The 24,669-nt window shown below is 52.9% G+C and overlaps 2 protein-coding genes and 1 long non-coding RNA gene across 10 annotated transcripts in view; 2 read left to right on the top strand and 1 right to left on the bottom strand.

The window, feature by feature from the left end:
• Positions 1-2,328: 2,328 nt before the first annotated feature.
• Positions 2,329-9,036, top strand: LOC140689836 (uncharacterized). Its single transcript, XR_012064972.1, has 2 exons — positions 2,329-2,459; positions 8,678-9,036. It is a non-coding gene; the product is annotated as an uncharacterized lncRNA (long non-coding RNA).
• A 1,982-nt stretch (positions 9,037-11,018) lies between these two features.
• On the top strand, positions 11,019-12,461 carry MESP1 (mesoderm posterior bHLH transcription factor 1). The gene is made up of 2 exons (XM_072951184.1): positions 11,019-11,804; positions 12,103-12,461. The coding sequence occupies exons 1-2, from the start codon at positions 11,118-11,120 to the stop codon at positions 12,172-12,174; spliced, it is 759 nt and encodes a 252-aa protein (XP_072807285.1). The 5' UTR covers positions 11,019-11,117; the 3' UTR covers positions 12,175-12,461.
• A 5,156-nt stretch (positions 12,462-17,617) lies between these two features.
• The window catches only part of WDR93 (WD repeat domain 93), a 40,409-nt gene continuing 33,357 nt past the window's right edge, over positions 17,618-24,669 (bottom strand). For 3 of the 8 annotated variants that reach the window (XR_012064781.1, XR_012064780.1, XR_012064782.1), the window contains 2 exons: positions 24,434-24,625; positions 17,854-17,925 (listed from right to left, as the gene is read on the bottom strand). Coding sequence is in view for 2 of the 8 variants with exons in the window: in XM_072950767.1 (XP_072806868.1) it covers positions 17,826-17,925 (100 nt within the window). In the remaining 6 variants the exon portion in view is untranslated. Of the gene's footprint in view, positions 17,926-23,146; positions 24,626-24,669 lie in introns of those variants that run through there. The other 5 variants (XR_012064783.1, XM_072950767.1, XR_012064784.1 and 2 more) reach the window with 3 other exon arrangements.

Below are 24,669 nucleotides of genomic sequence, written 5' to 3'. Positions count from 1 at the left end.
TTGGGGCCAAGTAAGATATACATGCCACAGAACTTAGCAGAGAGCCTATGTTTATAAGTCTTGCATATAGCAAGTTCAGGGGCAGCAGAACGAAGTGAGTAAAGGACTAGATCAGGCTGTGGGTAAGAAGGCTGACATTTGCAGCCTTGGCCTTTGAGGGTGATTCCTTCCTTCTCTGAGACTCACCCTAGCACCAGGCCTCAGGCATCCTGCCCTATCCTCCATCTTCGGCCCTTCTCTGTGGACCCAGCATGGGGGTCATCCTCAGCAGGGCATTCCAGCTCCTGGTTCCCTTTGGAAGGGGTCACCAGAGCTGCAATGCCAAGGCAATGGGAGACTCCAAATGCCTGGAGCTGGGGCCAGAGCCAGCCAGCCCCTCAAGCCTAGGAAGTAGAAGATCTGAACCAGCTTCTCCTGGTGGTCTGGGTCCTGGCCTAGATGCTTGTCCAGCCTGTCCCTAGCCCTGGGAACCTTGCATATTCCTTCCTGTGTGCTAGAACCAGCCCCAGGTGTTGCATGAACAAGTTACATCTGGGCCCCAGCCCATAGGGGCTTCCAACTGGACAGTCTTTGCTTCTCTTTCATTTGACTCACCTGGTAAAAGGAGGGACATCTGTGGTTGTGTGCTCTTCGATAAGGTGATTAACTTCTGGGCCTCAGTGTGAGTGACACTGGGCTCACCCTTTCCTTCCTATGATAGGAGAAAGTGATAGCTAGATCAGGGAAACATGGTCAGTAGAATGTTCACTAGTGTGGCAGACACTTCCAGTTGCCCATACAGCATCTGTTACAGCCTCTATTCTTTCTTCTTTAATAACAGGGCTCTATATTATGATGAATGGTGATATGCCCAGCTAAAAAACTACATTTCCCAGCCTCCCTTGCAGATGGAATGGCCAATGAGAGGTTAGTAGAAATATTGTATGAGACTTTTAGGAAAGCTCTTTAAAGCAGAGAGGAACACTCCTGTGGCTGTACGTCCTTATATTGTCATCCTGGAAAACAAATGTGATGGCTGGAGCTTCACAACTATTTTGTGACCTTGAGGCAATCTCAAGGACAGAAGTCATACCTAAGGATGGTGGAGCAAAAGGAAGCCTGAGGCATTGATGACAACATGGAAGTACCATTCTGGCCCAGAACTGTATAACCCTGAATTTCTTTAACGTGAGAGAAAAATTACCATCTTGTTTAAGTCCTTGTCATTTTGGATGTGTGCTATGAGCAGCCGCATAATAATTCCTATCCACATAATAAAGAAGTTCCTAGTGTATCCTTGTTAACACGTGGGCCATGTGAGCTTAAGTTAAGTGAATTTATAGCAGATTCAGTGTTCCCACAGATTAGTGAATGGATGGTCACCTGGAAGAAGGTCTCTAGTGATATTCAGCAGCTCTATTCCCAACCTTGTCATGGGCAGCATTATGATCTTGAAAGAAGATACATGAACTGAATTAATTTGGGGTAGGATCCAAACTCAAGAAGTTAACTAGGTTACAGCCAGGATCTAAAGAGATTCTGGCAGGCTGGAAAACTCATCAGATCTAATTACTAATAAGGTGGAATCCATAGAGCCCTCTGTACCCTCCCTCTAAGTTCATGGTCAGGAGGCATCATATAACTAGCAGCAATTGTGGAAAGGACGTGGTAGTTCTTGCCTTCCAGGCACCGATGGTAACACATGTGATCCCATTCACATTTGCAAGAAACAGGGGCTCCTCCACCAAGGAGGCAGTGGTGTCTTATTACCTATTCGGGGTAAGTGGTCAAGCCTGGGGGTGCCATAGTTTATGAGGGCAGGGGACAAACCCTAGATTAGGGGAGGGAGGTTAGTGAGGGAACTTGAAGCCGGTCACCAGAGAAATAGTTGAAGGATTTGGGAATCATCCAAAAAAGAAAAGACACAGGGGAGTTGTCTCCAGACGCCAAGATGGGATTACTCCAAGGAGAGTCTGAAGGACTTTCTAAGATCACATGGGCTGTCTTGTGAGGGAGTGAGTGGCCTGTTCCTGGAAGTGATCAGGAAGAGGTCAGATGAGTACCTGTTAGGAACAGGTGGGAGCTGGAGTGGATGGCTGTTATTGCCTCTGCCGACACTGATAAGTACCATAAAACAAGACAGTTGGACCTTATGATCCCTGAGGTACTCTCAGAGCTGAGGCCAAGAATCAGGGAGAGGATAGGAGCTGCCCCCACGGGCTCTGTGAGGGAGCCACTGGAGACCTTGGTTTCAGGACATCTTGGGCAGGGTAAGGGCAGAATGAGGCCTCACAGATGCTTCAGCGCTTCTGACACTCCCACCCCTGTTCTCTGTGCCTGCAGCTCTGGTTCAGCTGGGCCTGCTCTCAGGGCTGAAACTACAAGGCCATCGTGGCCTTTGGCTCAGCTTGTCGGTGTGGCACCAGTCAGTCTGGCACTGTGAGGCAGGCAGTGTCCATGTCAATGTTCATATTATACAGGTGAGGAAATGGAGGTCTCCGGCCCATCATCCCCTCGTTGACTTCCCAAGACTTTGCCCCAGACCAGGCAGAGGCCCAGCTTGGACTCAGAATGTGCTCATTCAGCTCTGGCTCTGCCAGGGGCTGTGGGAGAGCAGTGCCTCTGGTCAGCCTGTGCTCAGTGGCTTAGCCCAGGCCTCACTGTTTGTTTACCCCCAGCCCTGCTCCCGGAAGTTCTCCACCTGCTCTTTCTCCCAGGACGGGCAGTGCAGGGCCCCAGGGAACAGGCCCAAGGACCTGGAGCCAGCTTCAGGGCTGGTCTCTGCCCTGTAGGTCTTCTTTCCCTTCCTTCCCCTTGGGTCCCTTCCAGGCCCTGGGGGTGGTCAGGCTGTGGGAACATGGGAGGGAGGAGGGAAGGCAGGTTGCCTGGGGGCTGCAGGGGTCGTGTGGTATTCTCATTACCAGCCAGCAGTGAGGACCAGCCCAGCCTCCCCCTTGGCCACTGTGGCTGCCTTCACACCTCCCCTCTGCCTGTTGACACAAGGCTGCCTCCCCAGGGCAGAAGGTGTTGACTTGGGAACGAGGGTTTGGAGGGGCCTCCAAAACAGCAGGCAGCAGGTCCCCTCAGAAACCCCAGAAAGCACTTGTGGGGTGGGGGTGGGAGCCTGCAGGTCCCCACCCTGGGAGGCCCAGGGAAAAGGCAGGGCCTGTGTCCCTGGGATGGGGAGGGAGGGAGCAGGGGAGGCCAGGGGGGTGGTGCTGCACAGTCCCTCATTCCTGGAGCGCTGAGTCAGCCTGCCCAGATGCTCCCCTCCCCTGGCCCCAAGGGCAGGTGCCTGACTCGGCACAGCCAGGGAAGCCCGATGACCAGGCCCTGCCAGGCAGAGCGCCATCAGTGTCGCCGGGGGCCCAGAGGCTGACAGACACCAGGCAAGGTCACAGAGTAGCCCCTGGAACTGTACTCACCCTGACCGGGCCTCAGCACTTCCACCCTGCACAGCACCCAGCGCCATGCCCGCAGTGCCTGTTCAGTGCTCAAACCCCAGGCCCAGAGAGGCCACTTCCTTTGTCTTAGTTCCCCGAGAGGCAGAATTCAAACCCACAAAGGCCATGTAGCCCAGTTGGGAAACACCACTCTGGATCAGGGGGCTGAGGCTCCAGGGAGCAGCAGAGACTTGGCCTCCCTGGAGGAGAGGGGTTGGGAGGTGAAGAGCTGGAGGCAGGAACCAGTCAGGAGAGAGCAGTCACCTCCCTCCAAGAGCTGACTAGATTGGGGTGCTGGGAATGGGCGGAGGATCTGACGGGAGGGAATGTGGAAAAAGGTGGGAAGGATGTGGCCACTATTGGCTGGGGGTACATGGGAGGACTGGGGCCACAGGCATCCATGGAGCTGTTTAGCAGGCCGGGGGCTTGGAGGTGGACCTGCTGCTCTTCCTTCAACAAGAAGGCTGAGCTAAGGAGGCTGGTGTGAAAGGGCCTGCAGAGGCCCCAAGACTATCTGGTCCAGGTCCTAGGGCAGAGGCAGCTTATGCCTAGGGACAGCCGTGTCTGGGCTCAGTCCACATCTGAGCCTCAATCTCCTCATCTGTGAAACGTGTCCTTTACCCCCAGCCTCCCAACCCCTGGTTATCTCTCATCTGCTTCCTGTATCTATGAATTTGTCTAATTAGTTACCTCACATAAGTGTAATCATACAGTATTTGTCCTTTGGTGTCTGGCTTATTTCATAATATCTTCAGGGTTCATCCATGGTGTAATGTGCGCCCAAACTCCATTCCTTCTTATGGTTGAATAGTATTCTCTTGTAAATATACCACATTTTGTTTATCCATTCATCTGTTGATGGACATTTGGGTGGTTTCCACCTTTTAGCTATTATGAATAATGCTGCTATGAATGTTGGTGTACAAATGTCTGTTCTAGTCCCTGCGTTCAGTTCCGTTGGCTGTAAAAAGAGCATGTTGTTTTGTGACCAGCTTTTCTCTCTGAAGTATTAAGAACTTTTTCCATATCAGTAGCTGTATTTCTGCAACGGGATTTTTAAGGCATGCCTGGTACTTCACAGTGTGGTGATAACAGTTTAGGTAACAAATTCTCTAGTGTATACAGATGCTTTAAAGTTTTCCACATAGGTATAACCTTATACCTATATTTTTAGACATTACATATAAGATTAAATTCTCCCTTTTTCACCCCTCAGAACCCAGCCCTGCCCCCACTCCCCACACCAGGTAAGTCCTGATACATCATCATAGATTCGCTGAGTATGCATTTACACACATACATGCAGTAGACCCTTACAAAATGCATGGTATCATTTGATGCCTTTCCGTGTAGGGGTTGGTTTCTTGATTTTTGTTTTCTTTTGCTTTTCCTTTTATCAGTGGAGTCATACTGAAGGGATTTTTTCTGGGACTTGGTTCTGTCACTCAGCAGCAGGTCTTCACTTACACTTTTAATCTTTTCTTATCAGGATGCTGAGGCTGTTCTGAAGCCTCAGGCCAGTCTTGGGGAGCCCTGGAGGTGGGTTGTGGAGGCCGACCTGGTTGTGGGTGGCCAGCAGCAGTGGTGGCCCTCCTGGGGGCCTCAGCCAGCCTGGCCGCCTGTGCGGGGCACTAACTGTGCACTTCCAGGGCCTGGGGTGGGGCACAATCTCCAAGGGTGAAGGAAACTTCCTTGGCTCGTTCAAGGGCTGGATCTTGGATTTCTCTTGGTGGGGAAACCTCCAGAGCTGAGGGTTGAGTTCATCCTGTCCTCAGGCTGTGGCACATAATCAGTACTGATCATGTGAGAGACCCTTTTTCTGCTTGATTGATTATCTGGCCAACTTATGGTCTGTCCCCTCCCCCTACATATTCTTCACTCTGTCCAGGGATGCCGCTGTCACCCCCACCCCGGCAAAGGATCCTATGCCCAGAGGCCCCTCACTCCCCCAGGGCCTGCCCAGGCAGTCCAGCTCAGTCCTAGGAGCCCCTACTTTGCTTTTTATTGGCTCTGAAATCAGATACCTCTGGGAAGTAAGATGGGGGTATGCTCCTTCCCCTGCTCTTGGGAAAGATGACCTGGAGCTGGCTGAGGGCCTGAGCTACCCAGCGACTTTGCAGGAACCTCACCATTGTCCTGGCACCTCACTGTGCTGTTGTGCTGTCAGCCAGGGTAGGGGTGGGGTTAGAAGGGGCCAGAAACCTGTGCATCCTGCCTGGAGAGAGCTCCATCCTGTGCTTTCATCAGGGGCTGGTGTTGGAGGCACCCCAAGTTGGTGACTGAGCTGGGCCTGCAAATCCTCACTGGGGAGCTGGCGAGGGCGTGGAGCTCAGGGCATCCCCTGCCTAGAGTTTTGGTCAGCTTGTGGGCTGATCAGTCCCAGCCTCTGCTCCCAGGGGTGTGTAGGGAAGATAGGGGGACCCAAGCCCTGCTTGGCCCCTGCCCTCCTGAACCTGTTCCCCTTCTCCTCATTCCTCTGGGCTCCATCTTGCTCTGCCTCTCTGCACACAGGTGCATGTTTTTCCCAGTGAATAAATGAGCAAACTGGGGCCTATAGAGAGCAAGTAGCCTGTCCAGAGTCACAAAGCCCATCACAACTGAGCCAGTTTCACACACTTCTTAACCTAGCTCCACATCTACTTGGCTCCTGGTGCTTATTACCTCCTTATCCTGGCCCCAGAAAAAAGGGCGTTTGGTTGGAGGTAGCGCTGCCCAGCGCAGATCCCAAGATCCCAGGTGGTTGGGCAGCGCCCTCTTCTGTCTGTGACTGGGAATGCAAGGATACCGGACACGCAGGGACAAACCTCTGGCCTGAGAAGGGTGCCTTCCAGCCGAGGCATGCAGTCTCCCAAGGTATCTCAGCAAGCAGTTGGGAGTCCCTGGTCCATTTTACAGCTGGAGAAACTGAGGGGCTGTGTGACAAGTTTCCCCACATTCACATGTCTGCGTCTTTGCTTTGGGCATAACCCCTTTCCGCCTCAGTTTTCCCATGTTTCACTCTAAGGCTTAGATTTAGACTCCACTAAGCCAGGTGAAGTGAAGGAGCATCAATGTGACAGCCCTAAGGAGAGAGGCATGATCTACTTACCCTGTATTCTCAGCCCGGCTCCCAGAACCTGAGAGATTCTGGCACTTCCTCTTGAGCCTTTCCCAGAATCTGACAAATCTCTCTCCTCTCTTCCCACCCCCTCCCTCCTCGTCACTCCTCTGCCTCCTGTGACTTCCACTGGCTGCGCATCCAGCTGATCCATGACCAAGATAATCAGATTATTGTGGGTCCAGAATAATCTATTCCATATGGCTTGCCAATTCGGTGGCTCCGGGAGCTAAAGGTGTGAGGGGTGGGGGTGATCTCAGTAGGAAGGGGCTTCCTGGGAGACTTGAGGCCTTAGCTGGGAGGCTGATGGGGAAGGAGGAGCTGGAGGAGAAGCTGAGAGCCTTCTTGCTGGGCCCTCTGCTCTGAGCTCCAGGTGGCTGCAGCCCCCTCTCCAGCACCAGCGCGGCCTCATCTATCCATGACCCAAGGGGGCTTAGGACCCATGGTGGGGGGCTGGGCACTCCCTGTGCCTTTTTCACTCTCTGGATAGGGGAGAGGGTGTTCACTATAGGGCATTACTGCTTAAAAGTGGCTGAGCTTTGTAATTCTCAGATTTTACCTTTAATACCCCAAATCTCTAGAGATTCTGGTTCAAGCAGGTCCAGGGTGGGTCTGGAAACCTTTTTCTTTTTATATCTCCATAGGTCCCAGCACTTTCCCCACCCCAGGGCAGCCTTCCAGGGGGAAAGCAGCCACTGGAGTCCTCCTGAAGAGACAGGGGAGGTGGTAGGGAGGACAGAACACCGGCTTTGGTCCCAGACAGAGTCAGATAGATCCCACCTCTGCCCCTCTGAGCCATATGGCACAAGACCAACTCTATGCACCTCATTTCCTCATCTATAAAGTGAGGCAGTGATACCCACATCACAGTGTGATTGTGAGCTGTGACCCAGCCAAGCCCCAGCACAGTGCCAGGCCCCAGGTGACAGCAGGAACATGCATGTGGGCGCTGCATGAAGCACAGTCTGTGCAGTATGATTTGATCCTTGCAACTGTCAGCACAGTAGGTATCATACATGGCATAGAAGCAGAGGCTGGAGCCCAGAGATGGAGAGTGAGTTACCCAAGTGACACAGGTGGTACGTGACAGGACAGGGATTCTATTCTGAGCCACACTGGCGACACCCCCAAGGGGTGTCCTAGGCTGCCTAAAGGTGGGGGGCATAAGTAACAACTGCTCCCCTGAAAAAGCTTGCCCCTGGGGCTGGTACTGTGGTATGGCAGGAAGACCCCTGGCAGTAGGGGACACCCAGATTAGGAGCTTCCCAGGAGGTGCGCCTGCTGATGCTAAACAGGCTGGCGGTAGGAGAGAGCTGCTTCCTACTCCTGGGGCCTCTGGCTCCGGCGGGGATGGGGATTAGGGGCTGCAAGGGGAGCACTGACATTGCACCTTTGATTAGCACTCCTGTGTCAGAGGGGCTGGCCGGGAAATGAGGGCACTGAGGCTCATGGGGTGGGAGGAGGGCAGCGCCCAGGACCCAGGCCTGGCTTGAGGAAGCTGGCCGGTTCCTATCAGGAAGGCTGAGACCCAGGCCCAAACCCAAGAGGGTGCTGCTCTGTCCTCCCTGCCCCAACCCTGGCCACAGACCCCGACTGAACTCCCACCTCTGCTCAGTGGGGCTGCCCCAAGGCCTCCTTTCCCAGCCTTACACGTTGGCAGGAGAAGGCAGGCTCGGGCCAGGGGAGCAGGAGCCACTGGCTCCGGCACTTGTCAAAACACAGGCCCCAGAGGTGTGAAGTCCTCACCCCAGCGGGAGGGCGTGTGGGCCCTGCCCGGAGAACTCATTAAGTGGGGCAGCTAGCTCCCTAATGAACCCAACCGACTGGAGAGGCTGGTGATAAGGAGATCAAAGGTGAGAGGCGTGAGGAGAGGGAGAAGGGAGCTGGCTGACAGGAGAGGGTAGAGCCCAGGCTCCAATTTGGGGGGGTCCCTCCTCTGCCCCCACTTGGTTTCATCAGGCCCACTGACCATAGCTGTTGCGTGGCTGTTGCACACACTGGCCCCCGAGACCCAGGAGCAACAGGAGGAGGGACTCCCATGTGGTACCTCCATTTGTCAGCCTTAGGGCTGAAGACCCCAAGGTTGGAGTTGGGGATGGAACCCTCCCATCTGCCCTGCCTCTCTCATGCCATTTTTGTGGGTTCTTTGCTTCCACAGGCACCGCTGGGTCCTTGTACCCCTCTCTCAGCCCTGACATCAGAGATCCTCCTGCCATGCACTGCTCATGGTGCCCTGCTCCTGCTCCGGGTCTCTCGGTGGTTCCCACGTAAGTGAGCAGTGAATATGAATGGTTGGGCCCCAGATCTGAGAATCCTCAGGGGCCAAGCTGTTTTCAGGATATATAGTCAGCCTCCCACACATATGGTCTCTTATCCTTAGAATGTCTGATTGATTTTGTCCTTAAATAAAAATTCACTTCAGAGCATTGTTCCCAACAAACCATTAATAGCAGTTTCCTCTGGATTGGAAATTGGAGGCCTCAGAGGCAGGATAGTAAAGAGATCTGTTATACCCTCTCTACTTGTTCACTTCTTGACTTTTAATCATGTGCATGTATTACATTTTCAAATAAATATACAACAATAAAACAAAAGGATGGCTGATTGCCTAGGAATTTGGGTCATCCCGAGTTTTCTCAATTATTAGCTACAAAATTGAAATCAAAATCATGTAGAATTGGAGGAATTTTTTATATTCAGAGGCTGGCAGCAGATTGCCCAGAGACCTCTGGGATCACACCCCTCTGGCCTGTCCAGCCTTTACTCTGCACCCGCTTCTGCTTGGGTGCACAACCATTTCCCACTGTTCGTTACCTCTGGTCCAGTGGGATTGAAGAGGCCCATCACCGGGCTTCAATGCCTGGTTCTTGGCTTGGGTCTAGAAGCGCAGGAAGGCATCCATCAGCCAGGGTCCAGACAGAGCAGACCCTGCTGACAGCTGGAGGCTGAGCAGGGTCCTCCTGGGCCAGGCTCTCCTTGGGAATATGATGGGTCCTATGGCATATGCCCACAGTGTGGGCTCCTCCACTTCTCCCCAAAGAGGGGCTGGCATTGCCTCTCCTGAATGTGACCGTGGGCATAAGCATCTAGGGCTGGGGACAGACTGCAGAGGAGGGGGTGTAGAGGGTGTGAAAGGAGGCCAAAGGCAGTAAAAGAAAAGAGACAAGGGGAGGAGGCCCTGGTGAGCAAAGATGCCCAGAGGGAAAGTACCAAGCCACTTAGCTTTCTTTGCTACAAACCAGCTCACCCGTCAGTCTCACAGAACTGGAAAACATGGGGGATTTAAAACACCAGACCCTCCGACACTGAATGAGACCCTAGATACCACTTCTCTTGAGGACATAATGCCAGACACCAGGTACTTCACAGTCTAGCTGGAGAGTAGGCATGAAGTAGCTATTGTGACAAGGTGCAAACTCAAACCCCTGGGGGGGTCAGCCAGGCAATAGAGATTCTCTGAGATTTCCCATGCGGACAGTCATGTTGTCTGTAAGTAGAGATGGTTTTATTTCTTCTTTTCCAATTTGTATGCCTTTTATTTCCCTTTCCTTTTTGCACAAGCTAGAACACCCCCCCCCCGCCCCTGAATACAACGTTGAAGAGGTGTGGGTAGGAGCAGACATCCTTGCCTTGTTCTCAATATTAGGGGGAAATCTTTCAGTCTTTCATTATTTAGTATGTTAGCTGCAGGTTCTTTCTCGATGCCTTTCATCAGATTGAGAAAGTTCCCCTCTAGTCAGAGTTTGCTGAGAATTTTTACCAGGAAGGGGTGCTGAATTTTGTTAAATGCTTTTTCTATGTCATCTTCACTCACATTTCATTGGCAAAGCCCATTTTACCTGCCCCAAAGTGGCAGAGTATCAGCTAGGGGCCAGTGGTGGCAGCTGTGGCACCAGGCCAAGCCCCTGGCACTGCCAGATTGAGGGCGTCCCAGAGGGCAGTGGGCTTCCCCTCTCTTGGCGAAGACCATCCAGAACCTTACCAGACTCAGCCAGCTAGTTGGCTTTGCCTGGGATAGCTTCCTCATGGTGTCCCTCCCACTCACCACCACCAGGGAAGGGCACATCCAGGACCAGCCTGCCTCAGAGGAGGAACGGATTACTGTTCCTCTCCCTTCTGGCCGGATTCAGGACCCCATCCCGTCCATACCCGAGTCCACAGACCTGGCCGCAGTATGCCCCGTTATACAAACTGGAAACAAAGATGCAAGAAAATTTAAGAATTTGCATAGGGTCCCCAAAAGGTGAAGGCAGCCCCAAACCTAGGTACTGGACTTCAGTTCCTTGATTTTGCTTCCTTTATCCTGCTGAGCTTGCCCAAAACCCTGGACAGCGCTGGCCACTGGCGCAGGCAGGAGGCTCCAGTGGCTGGGTCAGGTGCCAACGTGAGGGCCCAGGTTGGGCAACCTGGCTCAGCTAAAGGGCAGGCAGGCACCTTCCCCCCGCCTCCCCGCTTTTGGTTCAAAGGGTCAAGCCCCGCCCCGCCAGGCCCCGAGCCCGCTTTGAAGTGCTGATGCGGCCTGGAAGGGGCCACTTCACACCTCGGGCCCGGGATAAAGCGGTCGCTGGCCGCCGACCCCAAGAAGCGCCGCCGCTGTCATGGCCCAGTTCCTGTGTCCGCCGCTCTCTGAGTCCTGGATCCTCTCTGCGAGCTGGGGCCCAGCTCGGCCGCCTCCGACCTCCGACAGGGACTTCGGCTGCTCCCCCGCCTCGTCCCCGGACTCCTGGGACAGCGCCCCGGCCGGCAGTCCCGTGCCTAGCCCCGGGCGGCCAGTGGCCCGCGCGGCCCTCCGCGCCGCCACCGCGGGGAGGCGCGGCGCCCGCAGCAGCCGCCTGGGCAGCGGGCAGCGGCAGAGCGCCAGCGAGCGCGAGAAGCTGCGCATGCGCACGCTCGCCCGCGCCCTGCACGAGCTGCGCCGCTTTCTGCCGCCGTCCGTGGCACCCGCCGGCCAGAGCCTGACCAAGATCGAGACGCTGCGCCTGGCCATCCGCTACATCGGCCACCTGTCGGCCGTGCTGGGCCTCAGCGAGGAGAGCCTGCAGCGCCGGCGCCGCAACGACTCAGCGCTCCCTCGGGGCTGCGCGCTGTGCCCCGACGGCGGCCCCAAGCAGACGCAGACGTGCGGCCCCGGCCTGGGCTCAGCCGCCAGCGCCGCTGCGTGCTGGGGGTCCCCGCCCGCCTGCCCTGCACCCCTAGAGGCGCCCGAGCCGCGCGACCTGCCTGTGCTCTACCACGAGGCGGCGTGCCCCGAAGGGCAGGCGATGGAGCCAGACCACGCATCTCCGGTTAGTACCTCCTTCCTCGCGCGGAACTCCTTGCCCTGCACCGTGGTGGGTGGCGCTACCTACTGTCTCGTGCCCCCGGCGCGCACTGCGGAGACCTGCCCCGCCACCGGTGGCCAGGCCTCTCTGGGCAACATAGTTGGCGTGCCCGGGACGCTCAAGCGGCAAGGTGAGGGAGAGGACACGCAGGGGACGGGGTCCCGTTCCCCGCTAGAATGCCCCGAGAGTGGAGCTCGCGAGGGCGGACACCCACGCTCGGCGGGCAACGCTGAGGTCCACGCTGTCCCTTCTCTCCCCACAGCTCTTTCCCGGCGACGGGGACGTGCTGGCACTACTGGAGACCTGGATGCCCCTGGAGTGGCCACCGGCCTGAACAGTTGCAGTGACGACGGACAACTGGCGCCCTGTTCTGTGAGCACCGACGCCTTTTTGGCCGCCGCGCCTTCGAAGCGGTCCCTCTCCGGGCTCCCTTTCCTGGAAGAGGGCACCGGGGATACTGGCATGGGCATTGTTGAACGTGAGAGTCTGTCCCCATCCAGGATGGCCCTCTCCAATCCCTCCCGCGATGGAGAGACCCTTAGGGTAGACACTTTGAGGCAGGCAGGAGGCTCTGCCTAGTATGTATTTATTTATTTGTGAATAAACTATGTTCTGGTGTCAGTTGGCAAGTTCTTTTTACGCTACATGGACACAAAGTTCCTTTCCCCTTCTCCAAAGAACGTGGGAGAGTTGGGAGGGTTTCTTGGTATCTTCAGCCCTCAAAGCACCCAGGCTCAGACCCCTTTCTCCTTGCCCCCAGCCTTGGCTTAGCACCTCCTGTTCCAGATAGGTCAGCTTGAAGGGTGTGGAGCTGCATGTGAGAAAGTGGCAGCCAGTGGAGTCTGTCCATCTTTGCTTTGAACTTGGTGGGGAGAGGATAAAGCCAACTATCTCCTTAGAAAATACATTTCCACTAGTGAGTACTTCCTGTGCATCGGGTTCTTTGTACATTTTATGCTCAAGTGATCATTTTACAGAAGAATAAACCAAAGATCAGCACTCAGGATGACTTCAGGATCTGAGCTCTCAGCCCTGGTAGGGTTTTGCCAGCTCCATTCATTCTGGGGCCTGAGGGGACACCAGCTCCAAGGGTTCATTGCATGTATCCGAAGTCCTTATTCCCCTTATACTGAAGCATCATGGCCTGGACCCTGGGATTTTCCCATCTCCCCTCACTCTGGCTTCTCTTCCATGTGGTTTAGAGACATAAAATAACACCAGTGGGTCAGTCCCGAGTTTATGTAACCATGAACTCCAAGAGACCTGTGGCTATGGTGAGATGAGAGATCCATTAGGTTTGCATCCAGAGTCACAGCTGATTTGGAACCAGGCCAAGCTGCCACACTCTTCTCTATATTGGCTTGGATTCAGATAAGGGAAGTGCTGTGTGGGAAAGAGGGGAACCTTGAGCCCAGAAGGAGGCTGGCTTCAGTCAGGGAATCTGGTGAGCAGTCAGGCCTGGGGGTAGGTGTGCAAGGAGGTGTAGCCTGTCTGCCTGAGGGTCCCTCCACCATCTATAGATACTCAGTTCTTCTCTCTGCCCCCCTCAAGCATCTTTGAAATGCTGACCTTGGTATTTTTTATAAGAGCTTTATTGGCATATAATTTATGTACCATAAATCTCACCCTTTTGAAGTACATAATTCAGTGGGTTTAGTATATTCATACAGTTATGTAACCATCATCACTGTTCACCCCCAAAAGAAGCCCTGTAACCAACCATTAGCAGCAGCTCCGCATTATTCCATACTCCTTCTCCTCCCCTCAGCCCGCTCACCTGCTTTCTATCTCTATGTTCCAGACATTTCATATGAATGGAGTCATATATCGAGGCCTTTGGTGTCTGGCTTCTTTCACTGAGCATCATGTTTTCTCATGTATCATTGCTTCATTTCTTTTCATTGCCCAATAATATCTCATTGATTTCATTGCATGGATATACCACAATTTATCTATTTACCCACTGATATTGATAGGTTGTTTTGAAACGACTTCAGAGATCATTCCCAGCCCTGGTCCAGGCCAGGAAGGGCAGTAATTCAGAGTTGGGTGGTGGGGCACTGCTGCGGAATTCAAGAGTCCAGGCACACCCTGGCCAGCATTTGGCTATAGAGAGAGGGATCCAAAAGCAGAGGCCCTGCAAGGGGTGGGACCTCACACCTTCACTGCTCTGCCCCCTTTCCTGCACCTCCACCCCCTCTCAGTCCCCCGTCCCAGAACACTACCTGGAGCGACCGAGGAGTCTTTCCCGGGGCCTGCCTGGTTTAGAAAATCTGTTTGCATGGCAAAGGCTCCGTGGTTTAGGATGAGGAATTAAAGTTATTAGCAAGTCTTTTCACAGATAAGTGAGGGTCATTTCGGCCAGCCCCATCTCCTGCAGAGAGCTTCTCCTCCCTCTCCCAGCCCAGGAGCGGCCCACTGTTTATTAGCACCTGGGTGTGAATTTTCATTAACACGTTCCTGCTAATAAGAGAGAGGACTGGAGACTGGAAGGGGGCGCCTCCCACCACTCCCACGCCTCCACCCCCTTCCTGGGCCAGCTCTGCTCACAGCCCCCAGGAGGAAACGGTGTACCCATTCAGAGGGAGAAGGATCATGAGCAGCGTCCAGGTGGGCAAGCCCTGAGCGAGTGCTCCCTCTCAGTCCTCAGCTAACCTGTGAAGTAAGCACAGTTAGCAGGGCCATCTTAAGGATGGGGAAGTTAGGTAAGGAAGAGGCTAACAAGCCTGCACAGACATTCAGGGGCAGTGCTGGGATTGGGACCCACGTGCAACTCCAGAGCCTGTGTGCTTCTCCACAGATGCACGGCCTTTGTGACAGCTGAACAAGGACAGAGGGTACCGGGTGGCGTCTCACTTCACCTGGGCCCCGGGCCAGGTGGCCTGGTCCGGAGCGGTCTGGGCGCATGTGTGCTGGAAGTGGGAGGCATGAGAGGATGGCACCAGCACCCGGGGGCTGGCTGGTCTGCTGATCCTGCCTGCGCTCTGGTCACCGCTGGTCAACAGCCCTCCCCTCCTTTTCCGAAGAGCTGCCTTCACAGCCCAACCGGTGAGAACCCACGTGGTGGAGAGACGGAAATATACGGAGCAGCTAGATGGCCCAGGTCAGTGTTGAGGGCTTTAAATTCACCAACAAATTTCAAGTCGTTTTAGCCTCAGGGCCGCAGGTGAGGCGGGCAGGTGGTGCTTATACCTACTTTACAGATGAGGATCCTAGAGCACAGAAAAAAGTCTAGGAACTTTTCACAAAGCTAGAAGGCAGCTGTTGGGGTGGAGACAACGGTGGGTGGTGGTGGACAAGTGTGTGTGCACATGTTGAGGGGTGTGAAATAAAGTTCCTAAAGCATGTGGGCCACCAGTGCTGTCCCCCATAGGGACCTGCCTCTGCCTGCTGACCACGCAGGTTGCTCCCGCCAAGACAGCTGTACTGTGTGGATGCTGATGCTGGGTGGGCCAGTGTTTTAAGGAGGATCAGCTAAGCTGATTGTTCTACATTCAAGACATTTATTCAAGGACACACCACATAGGTCACAATCTGAACCCAGGGGCAGAGGAGTGGTGGTCATGAGTTGCCTGCGTTGGCGGATGGCAGACTCTGTGGGAGCATGGCTGGAAAGCTGGGCTCAGCCTTGGGTGGGCAAGTGATCCATCTGGAGGAGGGCCGTGAATTGGTCATGCATTGCTAAATAAACAGGTCCATCTGAAGGGCACATAGATGCTCTCTGAAACACCACCTACCTGGAGAACCGGGGTTGCATAGGGCTGGGGAGGGAAGTGAGCTCTAACTTCAAAGCCCCTAATTATCTCAGGGTGAGGCTAGGACCACTTTGTCCACCCTTCCCCCCCAGAACCAGGTGCACAACCCTGAGAGTTAGTGCCTCCTAAACTCTGCATGCTGGCTTCGCCCTAGTCCCAGCCTCCTCCTAGTTCCAACACTCCCCTGAGAAGACCCGAGGTTCTTGGTGCTTCCAAGGGGCCCTATCTCCCAGTGGGCAAGGACCTCTTTGGGGGCCACTGACACAGCCCCCAAAGGGCACCAGTCCCAAGAGGGGCTAGAGCCCTGGATTCCCAGCCTAACATCCAGGCTTCTTCTTCCCATCTTCCGGCCCTTTGCCAGCCCTGGTTCCTTCTCCCTCATCCCTCTGGTGGGACTGGCATATAAGGCTCCCCATGAATGCGCCAACTCCCTTCTTCCCCCTCGCTCGTCTCCCCCAACATACTAGGAAATGGGGAGGCAGCCTGGTGTTGGCAGCACGTGACTTTGGAGAGTGTGGACAGGGCACTTCCCTTGTCTTGGCTTGCTCAGCACCTCGCCTGCCTTTGTCCCTTGCAGCCTGTCATTTTCTTTTCTCCAGACAGCTCTACCTTCCTTAGTTTGGGTGGCCATGACCTCCATGTCCCTCCAGGGATGGGCACATGCATAGGCTTGCTCGGTCATCACCGTCAGTAGTTCAGTGATGTGACCACCTGCAGGTCAGTGAGGAGTAGGCTCAGGACTTTGCTGGAACCATTGATAAAGGGACATTCACTGTGGGTGCTATTGGTGGTCATGCTGCTGCCCAAGCAGAGGGAATCAAAACTCAGAGGTGGAGAGAGTTTCCTGATGTTATACAAAACCTGGTCCAGCCACATGGAAGGTATTACGCCTGGATTTTCACACTGTGTGAGCCAACAAGTTCTCTTCGTTGCTAAAGTTAGTTGGAGTTGGGTTTCTGACATTTGCTGTTGACAAAGTCAATCAGGACTTGATATGGGATGTTCTAAGTTGTGTAAACTGAGTCTCAAGTTCGTGTCTGTGAAATGGAGGCGATGGGATTATCTGCATTACACGAGGTGCTTAAGGTTTACACGTGAAACACACAAACCATGGAGATGCCTTGTCACATTTAGGTGGCGTGGAAGGCCAAGACCATCATCCTGTTTTCCTTCCTCATCTCAGAGAGAGCTGCCGCCATGCCTACTGTGAGAGGAAAAGGGTTGTTGTCAAAGTTCTTTTTGCTGCTGTGTCTTCATTCCCACGGTGGGGAGGGTGAGGGGCAGTGTCTCAGGTGGGGACCCCTTCATCCACGGGACATTCAGCTCCATGCATCAGTGCCATGAGGGAGGTGTTGTGCCAGTGAGGAGCATGTGTGACCCAGGGGAGGAGGTGGATGGGGACACAAAAGCAGCTGTGGTCAAAAACACTGCAAGCTGTTGGCTTTAATGGGCTGTTCATCATGGGAAAAACTGGAAGGCTATAACCACCTGCAGTTCTCAAAGGCACCACGCGGTGTCCCCAGAGAGGCAGGCGTAGGCCTTGAGCTGCAGGGGACCCCTCCACCTAGTTTTCCTGAGAAGGGCAGATTCTAGAGAAGAAAAAGGCACCTCTCTGCCCCCTCCTGCGTCCCCAGGCTCCCAATACTCTGCCAGGGTTCCCAAGCCAGCAGGCAAGGGGCAATCATGGCATGGTTCCTGCCTGCCTCCTCACCTGCCCATACTCTGCCTCTCCTACCTGTGTGACCTCAGGCGGTCACTCAACCACTCTGAGCCTCAGCCTCTCCAAAGTGATTCCATAAAGCTTATGAGCCAGCAAAGAGAGGGAAAAGAAGTAGGGGGGAGAGAAAAGGGGGCCACACAATAGCTGGGGTGGACTGGGCGTCTTGCTCACTTGAGCAAAGTGTCTCCTGGGCCTATAACACGAGTGGTCCTCACAAGGCCTGGGACTCAGGTTGACACCATGGCCTGGGCCCTGCTGGGGTCTAGACTGGGTGGGAAAGAAGGGTTACACACTGCAGTAACTTTGAAGTCTGGAAACAATGTCACTGTTTATTTAGGTGATACATCTGCCTGCCTGAGGGCTCTCTCCCCTTGCTGGCTCTGCAGAGGTCCCAGACTGCAAGTCCAGGCCCCTTAGGCCTACTGAGTTGCAGCCCTTCGCACCGTGTGCATCCCAGGGCAAATCCTGCCTGCTGCCAACCTTTTCAGAAAGCCCAGGGCAGCAGCCCAGTCACTTCTTGAAGTTCTCTCTTTGGAGAAGCAAGGAATACCTCCGAAGCCGGGTCCAGTGCTCCTGCTCTTTCGCTTTGTTCTTCTCCAGCTTCTGAAGCCTGTGGGCCACACAGTTGGAGATGAGAGGAACCTGCTTTGTGCCACCTTCCCCTACAACCTCCCAACTCCGGCTCCTTGGTCCCCAGGGCAGATGCTGACCACCCTGGGCTAATATGAATCTCTCCACATGACACATCTGACTCCTGTCTGTGTTCTCAGGACTCCGCCTGGTGCACAGAAGGCACTCAAAACAGCTTTATTAAAGGGACGATAGGTCTAGCATTCTAAACTAGAAGATGTACAGGGGGCGGGGGTATAGCTCAGGGGTAGAGCGTATGCCTAGCATGTGCCAGGTCCTGGGCTCAATCCCCAGTACCTCCATTAAAAAAAAATAGTTAACTAAAAAAATAAACTAGGAAATGTACAGATAGAAGACATGGTGAAATTAGGAACTAAAAGTCTATGGGCAGGACCAACATTAAATACACCAGAATGCCAATAGTTCCATTTAACAACATTGACTAGTGACAGGCATTGGTGGAAGTGTGGAAAGATCAAAGTGATTAAAACTGCCGCCTGCTCACCCCAGCTTAGTACGGGGTACAAGAGTAAGAGAACATTTGTAATCAGAGGCATTTAAGTGCAATAGAGGGACCATGCAGAGGGGCACTCCCTGCCTGAGGAGCGCTCCTAGAAAGTAAGATTTTTCAGTTGGGTCTTACAAGATAATAGGTTATTTTTTAATAACAAATAAATGCATGTTCAATATGGAAGAATCAGAGAAGTCTGGGGTTCATCTCTCTTCACCCCTCATTCTGCATGTCCAGCTGGCGCTGTGCACAGGCAGGAGGTGCCTTTGTTCGAAGAAGGCGGGTGCAGGCTGCTGCCCAGGTTTCTGCCTTTTCCTTCGAAGCCTGAGTGAGCAGGTGACGTTAAAAAGCTTAGGGCAGACGGGAAGAGGGAAACTTCTGGGGAGAAAGACAGTGACTGCTGCTTTAGGTCTGTTTTGCGGCTCTGCTTGTGGGACAGTCACGTGGAGATGTGTCTGATACTCAATGCTGACCAGACGCTGACCACCCTGGGCTAATATGAGAATCTCTCCACATGACACATTTTTTTAACTTTAAAAAGCATTTTTTTAACTTTAAAAAAGTAATCTATGCTGTGCTTAAAAAAAATCAAAGAATTCAAGTGGGTACACAATTAAAAACCAACCTCCTTCTCACCTCAAATCCTTGTTTTCTGTTCCGAAAACAACTATAATTAATGGCTCCTTGTAAATCCTTGAAAGTTGTTCACACACAGACACACACAAGTACAGACATGCATATAATCTTTCTCTTTTTAAACTTGAAGTGTGCAGCACACTGTTGTGCCCCTGGTTTTTTTCACTGAAAATACATCCTAGCAATGGCTTCTGGGCAGCACCCAGCCCTGCCTCCTTCTCTTTCCCTGTTGATGACACTTTTGGGGTTTCCGGTCTCTTCATGTGGCATCTTTGCTTGAGTGTGGGAGCGGGCAGGCAGAGGGCAGGCGGAGCGTGTGCAGGTTAGAAGCTCGGGCCTTGGACCCACACTGCTTGTGTCCAAACCCAGCTCGTTCACTTATAAGCTGGTGACTGTGGACGGGCAATTTCACCTCTGTCAGCCACAGCTTCCTCGCTGTACAGTGGGGATGATAATAATTAGAATAAGAAACAAGATGTGCCTGCATAGCACTCAGCACAGGGCCTGGCACACAGTAGGTGCTCAGTAAAGGTTAATTATAATAACACTGCTGCTGCTAAGTAAGTGGAAGTGAAATTGCTGGGGGAGGGGTCAGAACACAGAGTGACCGTCAGGAGGCAGCAGGACGAATGTGCGTTTCTGTGTAACAGGAAGAAGCTGCACCTCCTTCATTTCCAAATTAAAATAGTAATGAGCTGTCAATTTTTGTCCCTCATTTCTGGCCATGTGGGTAAGGAGTGAGGACATGGAGTGAATCCACCATCACTGGAGGGCAGGTGGGTACAAATATCCCAGAGTTCAAATGTGCCTGCCCCATAACCCTGCAGGTCCACCTCTAAGAACTTACCCCACAGAACTACGAGGAAAAACTCATGGAAATGGCTGGGTGAGAATGTTGGGCCGGGGAGGTGGGGCCAGGGTGACACCATGGTAAGTCTGCAGTGGGCTGGGGAGCAAATGGAAGAAGAGGACACAGGAGGGGGTGTGGACTGTGTTTGCTGCGGGCAGGGCTCTGGGTGGAGGAGAAATAAGGCGGCTGCAGACCTGGGAAGGCTCTTGCTTGTTTTCTAATGTGAGAACGTGGTGGGGACATATGTCCATGATTAGGTCAGTGGAGGCGAGGAGGTCGCCAACCAGCTGGACAAGAAGGTCTGGGTGTCCTGCAGGGGAAATGGCCTTGGGTATGAGCAGGACGCCTCTTTCTCTGAATCAGGAAGGGGAAAGGGCGTGGGGTTGGGGGTGACCCGGGAGACCCAAGTGAAAGGGCAGCCAAGGGCCTGGTGCTCTGGGAAGTGGGAAGCGGGGTTATCCACCAGTGGCAGGGCAGAGGTGACAGGGGACACCTGCCGTGTAGGGAACAGGCAAAGCTGGGTGGGGCGCTTTGCGTGGTACCAGCACGTCTGCAGAGCAGTTCCCTTTGGCAGTCGGTGTTGGGCCATGATGGGGGACAGGGGAGCATGCCTGTTCATCTGAGGCTGGGCACTGACTGTCAGCAGCCCTCTGGGAAAGGCCCTGTCTGGAGCCTGAGACCCTCTCGCTCCACCATCAGCAAATACAGGGTTTTCCTTCCCAGGATGGGACAACAAATAGGACTGCTGTCTATTGTTCTGAAGCAAAGTGTGTGCGTACCTCTTCCAAAAAAGACGGGCAGCCTATCTGCAAAGTGGGAGAGGAGATGGAACATCTGTGAGGCCTTGTGTAAAGCCTCGGAATTCCAGTAATGAACTGCATGCATACTTGGGTTCTATGAGTCTATAAATAATCTTCCAGGGATTTGTCCCTTTGTTTCTCAAGAAAGGTTAGGATAGGCCCACAATCTCCCTCCCAGGGATAGTAAAGAAGAGGGTCAGAATACCATCCCTTACCCTCCACCGACGAGGGAAATGTCACCTGGTGTCCACACAGGGCCTGCCCACCCCCTTGCCAAGGAAACGTGTGGACCTGGGACGTTAGATCAGCCCAGAAGCCCATGTTCTGCTTGACCACGGGGGATAAAGGGGGTGAGGTGAGAGAGAGAGAGCACTTCCTGTCAGCTTCCTGTGTCCTGAAATTTCTGTCTTGTGATCAAAAGTCTGACCCAACCGAGATGGCAGACAATACACAGGGAGTGGAGCCAGATGGAAATGGTGCCCTGGAGGCCCAGGCTGGATGGGAGCAGAAGCCAGCCTGCCGAGGGAGTTGGCAGGGGACATTTGGTGCTAACTGGCCCCCTTTCAAAGCCCTAAAGGCAGGCTCCGTTTCACACTGGTTATTTATAAGTCCCAAGTGCAGGTTTTGTGAAAACAACTTGGGCAGGCTATTTAATGCAAGTTTGAAACTTTGAATCTATTGCCACATGAATCCATTGCCTTAAAGTTTCACCTAGTTTTAGGGCCACTGGAAACTGTTTTAGATACAAGGGGTAAATAGAGGGAAAAAAAGGTAAGATTAGTCTTCAGACATCTATGGTCATGTGTGAGAAACAAGGGGAGTAAAATGTGAATGACGGAATCTAGCTTGTGGGTCTGTGGGTGTTCACTGACGTTTTTCTCAAAGTTGCTGTATGTTTAACACAATAAAATGTTGGAGGCGGGGTACCCTGGGATATCAGACCTCAGAGGAGGTAGAACAGGAAGAGCCTTCTTTAAATCAATGTTTCCTAAGTGATTGCTGGGGCCCAATTCAGAAAATGAGTTGCCGTGAGGGGTATGATTTGATACTGTGATCAGGCCCAAGTAAACGTCTCTTTAAGCTGGGCCTGTCCCCACCACACAGTGCAACCCGTCCCAGCCTCTGCTGGGTCCCTGAACCTAGGGAGCACCTCCCTGAGCTTCTCTCTTCCCCAAACTCCAACTGCTCGTTCAGCCCCGAGCCCTGCCCCCGGCCCCCAGGGCCCTCCACCTCACCCAGCCACTGGGGGTCCTTCCCAGGGACGGGCTGCGGTGTGGGATTGTGGAGCTAAGCTGTGCCAACAGGGGAAGAGAGATAGATGGGAAGGGAGAGGTGGAGGAGTCCCTCCCATTCCTACTGGGGGCCAGGATGGGCCTGTGGGGTTCCAGAGACTGGAGCAGGTCGGGGCAGAAGGGACTGTCTTCTCCTTATGAGAGTAGATCCAACAGGGGGATGGGGAAGTGTACCATAGACACCCTTTCCATGGAAAACATATAGGCATTAAAAACATATTGACAAGGAAGTTTTTCTTAAAATTAAAAAGTCAGTTAAATTATATTCTGGAGTGAACATAAAGCCAGCTTAAAAAAGTGAACATGATCTCAACTTAGCGAAAGCACTAAGGACAAAACCTGAAGGAAATAAACTAGCAGGTCAATGGCAGTGCTGACTTTGGGTGATGGATTGTGGGGTATTTAAATTTTCTTTTTTGTATTGTCCTGTTTTCCAAATCTCTACAAGTGCATATATAACATATATCAGAAATAGTAACATTTTTTTAAAGCGGGGAATTGCTCTGTTATAGTTGTAGTTCTACACTCATTGGGTTAAGAAGGGTTCAGCAGGTGTCTGAGGAGTAACCTCTACCTGCACCTTGGTTGAGGGAGGGAGACTGCCAGTTAGGGGCTGAGGCGTCCTGAGTTGCTCAGGCCCTGGGCAACCAGGCAGGAGGTGAGTGGCCAGGGCTGGAGCTGCGGGCCTGTAGTCCATTCCCACAGGAGGGCAGCCAGTTGGCTCTAGGTGAAGGGGGAAGGCTCACCCTTCCTACGCCACTTAAAGGAGGGGGTTAGACAGAAAGGATAGAAATGGAAATATACTCATTAAACAGTGAGTTCTCTGGGCCCGATCAAGCAAGAGCACCAGAAGGCTCCATGCTATGACCTGCAACCCCAGAGAACAGCCCTGCTGCAACCGTGACCTAACCTCATACTCGACTTGTTTTTTCCAACCGTTACTTAAAAATTTCCAAACTAATGCATATTTTTTGTAGAAAAGTTACAAATAGGGAAAATACAAAGAAAAAAAATCACTCACGCTTCACTGCCTAAACATGATTAGTGTTACTGTAGATGAACACATTTCCAGTCTTCCCTCTTTTTACTCAGAATCAGGATTATACTGTAAGTAATATTTTATAGCCTCTCCCTATCTTTTACTTCGGGAATTTCAAACCTACAGAAAAGTTGCAAGCAGTACCGTGAGTTTCCAGCTGGACTCACCAGTTGTTAACATTCACTTCCCTCCCTTTCTCTCTTTCTCTATAAATATTTTCCTGGGTTTCAGCAGTTAACACTTTCTCTTTCTCTCTGTCTCTCTACAAATGTTTTCTTGGACCACTTGAAAGTAAGTTGTAGGCATCACAACACTTCACCCTTAATTCCTCCTGCTGCGTCTCCTAAGAACAAGCCAAGTCATCGGGGATCAAAACGAGAAACCTCCGTGTGAGGAATAGCTGAGCATTCTTGGCAAATCTTTAAACAGAGGAAACGTCAACTGGCCCCTTCTTCACTGTCCTCCTCCCCCAAGACCCATGGACCATATTCCCTTTCTGGTGAGTGAGCGCACTCCCCGCCAGGAGATCCTGGAAGCTGCCTGAGCAATGCAGGGCAACCCAGGAAGGACCTGAATGCAACAGGTAAATTCTGTGGTGGAGGAGAGCTGTGGTGCCACCTTGTGGTGATATTTGCAATCTCCCCAGGCACGAACTTAAACCAACGCGGAGGGGACCCATCACCATTTTTGTATCTGCTATTTACTGAGGGACCACCCTGTGCCTAGCACTTTACATGTATTTTCTCACTGAAAACCTACAAAACCTAGAGATCAGGCATCATCGAAATGTCCAGAACACAGTCTAGCACATTGTATGCAAGTGCTCAATAAATATTTTTTGAATGACCGAGGAAACTGAGGCTTTGAGAGGTTAAGTAACTCAGCCAAGGTCTCTCAGTAAGTAGTGGAGTCAGAATTCAAACCTGAGCATCTTAGCCATTCCACTTCATTCCTCCAGGAAAGAGTGAAAACGGAAGAAATGGCCATGAAGGGATGTTATGGAGATTGGAGAGATCACATCTCAGAGCTCATGTTGCAGAAGGACACTGAGGCCCTGGAAGGGAGGGCCCACCAAAGCCCTCTGGCTGTGTAGTGGCAGGCCTGGGGCAAGATTCCAGGGCTCTACTGATGACCCCTTTCACCTGAAATGTATGGCCAGATCACGGCCGAAATCGTCAACAAGAACTTGCAAAGCCCTAGAAGTTTGCTGTGGATGGATTAGATGAGATACTTGCTTCTCCAGAATGGACTGAGTGGCGTTAATTACGCTTTTTCAGCAGGAAGGAACACAAGCAGAGTCCCAGCAGGACGGGGGGAAGCAGAGAGGGGAAGAGGAGAGATGTATCACATAGCCGTTTACCTGGAAGATGGAGAGAGGAGAGGGGACTTAGCCCGGGGGCTGGCAAACATTTTCTATCAAGGGCCAGAGAGTAAATGATTTAGGCTTTATGGGCCCCAGGGCCTCCGTGGCAACTGTTCAGCTCTGCTGTTGTAGCATGTCCATAAGCAGACGAGACGTAAAGCAGCGGGCATGACTGTGTTCCACTGAAACCTGATTTACAAAAATAGGCAGTGGGCCAAATTTGGCTCACAGTC

The sequence above is a fragment of the Vicugna pacos genome, chromosome 27 (genome assembly GCF_048564905.1).
Source record: "Vicugna pacos chromosome 27, VicPac4, whole genome shotgun sequence".
Lineage (NCBI taxonomy): Eukaryota > Metazoa > Chordata > Mammalia > Artiodactyla > Camelidae > Vicugna > Vicugna pacos.
The sequence above is the reverse complement of the archived record's forward strand: the minus strand, read 5'-3'. Positions and strand labels throughout refer to the sequence as shown.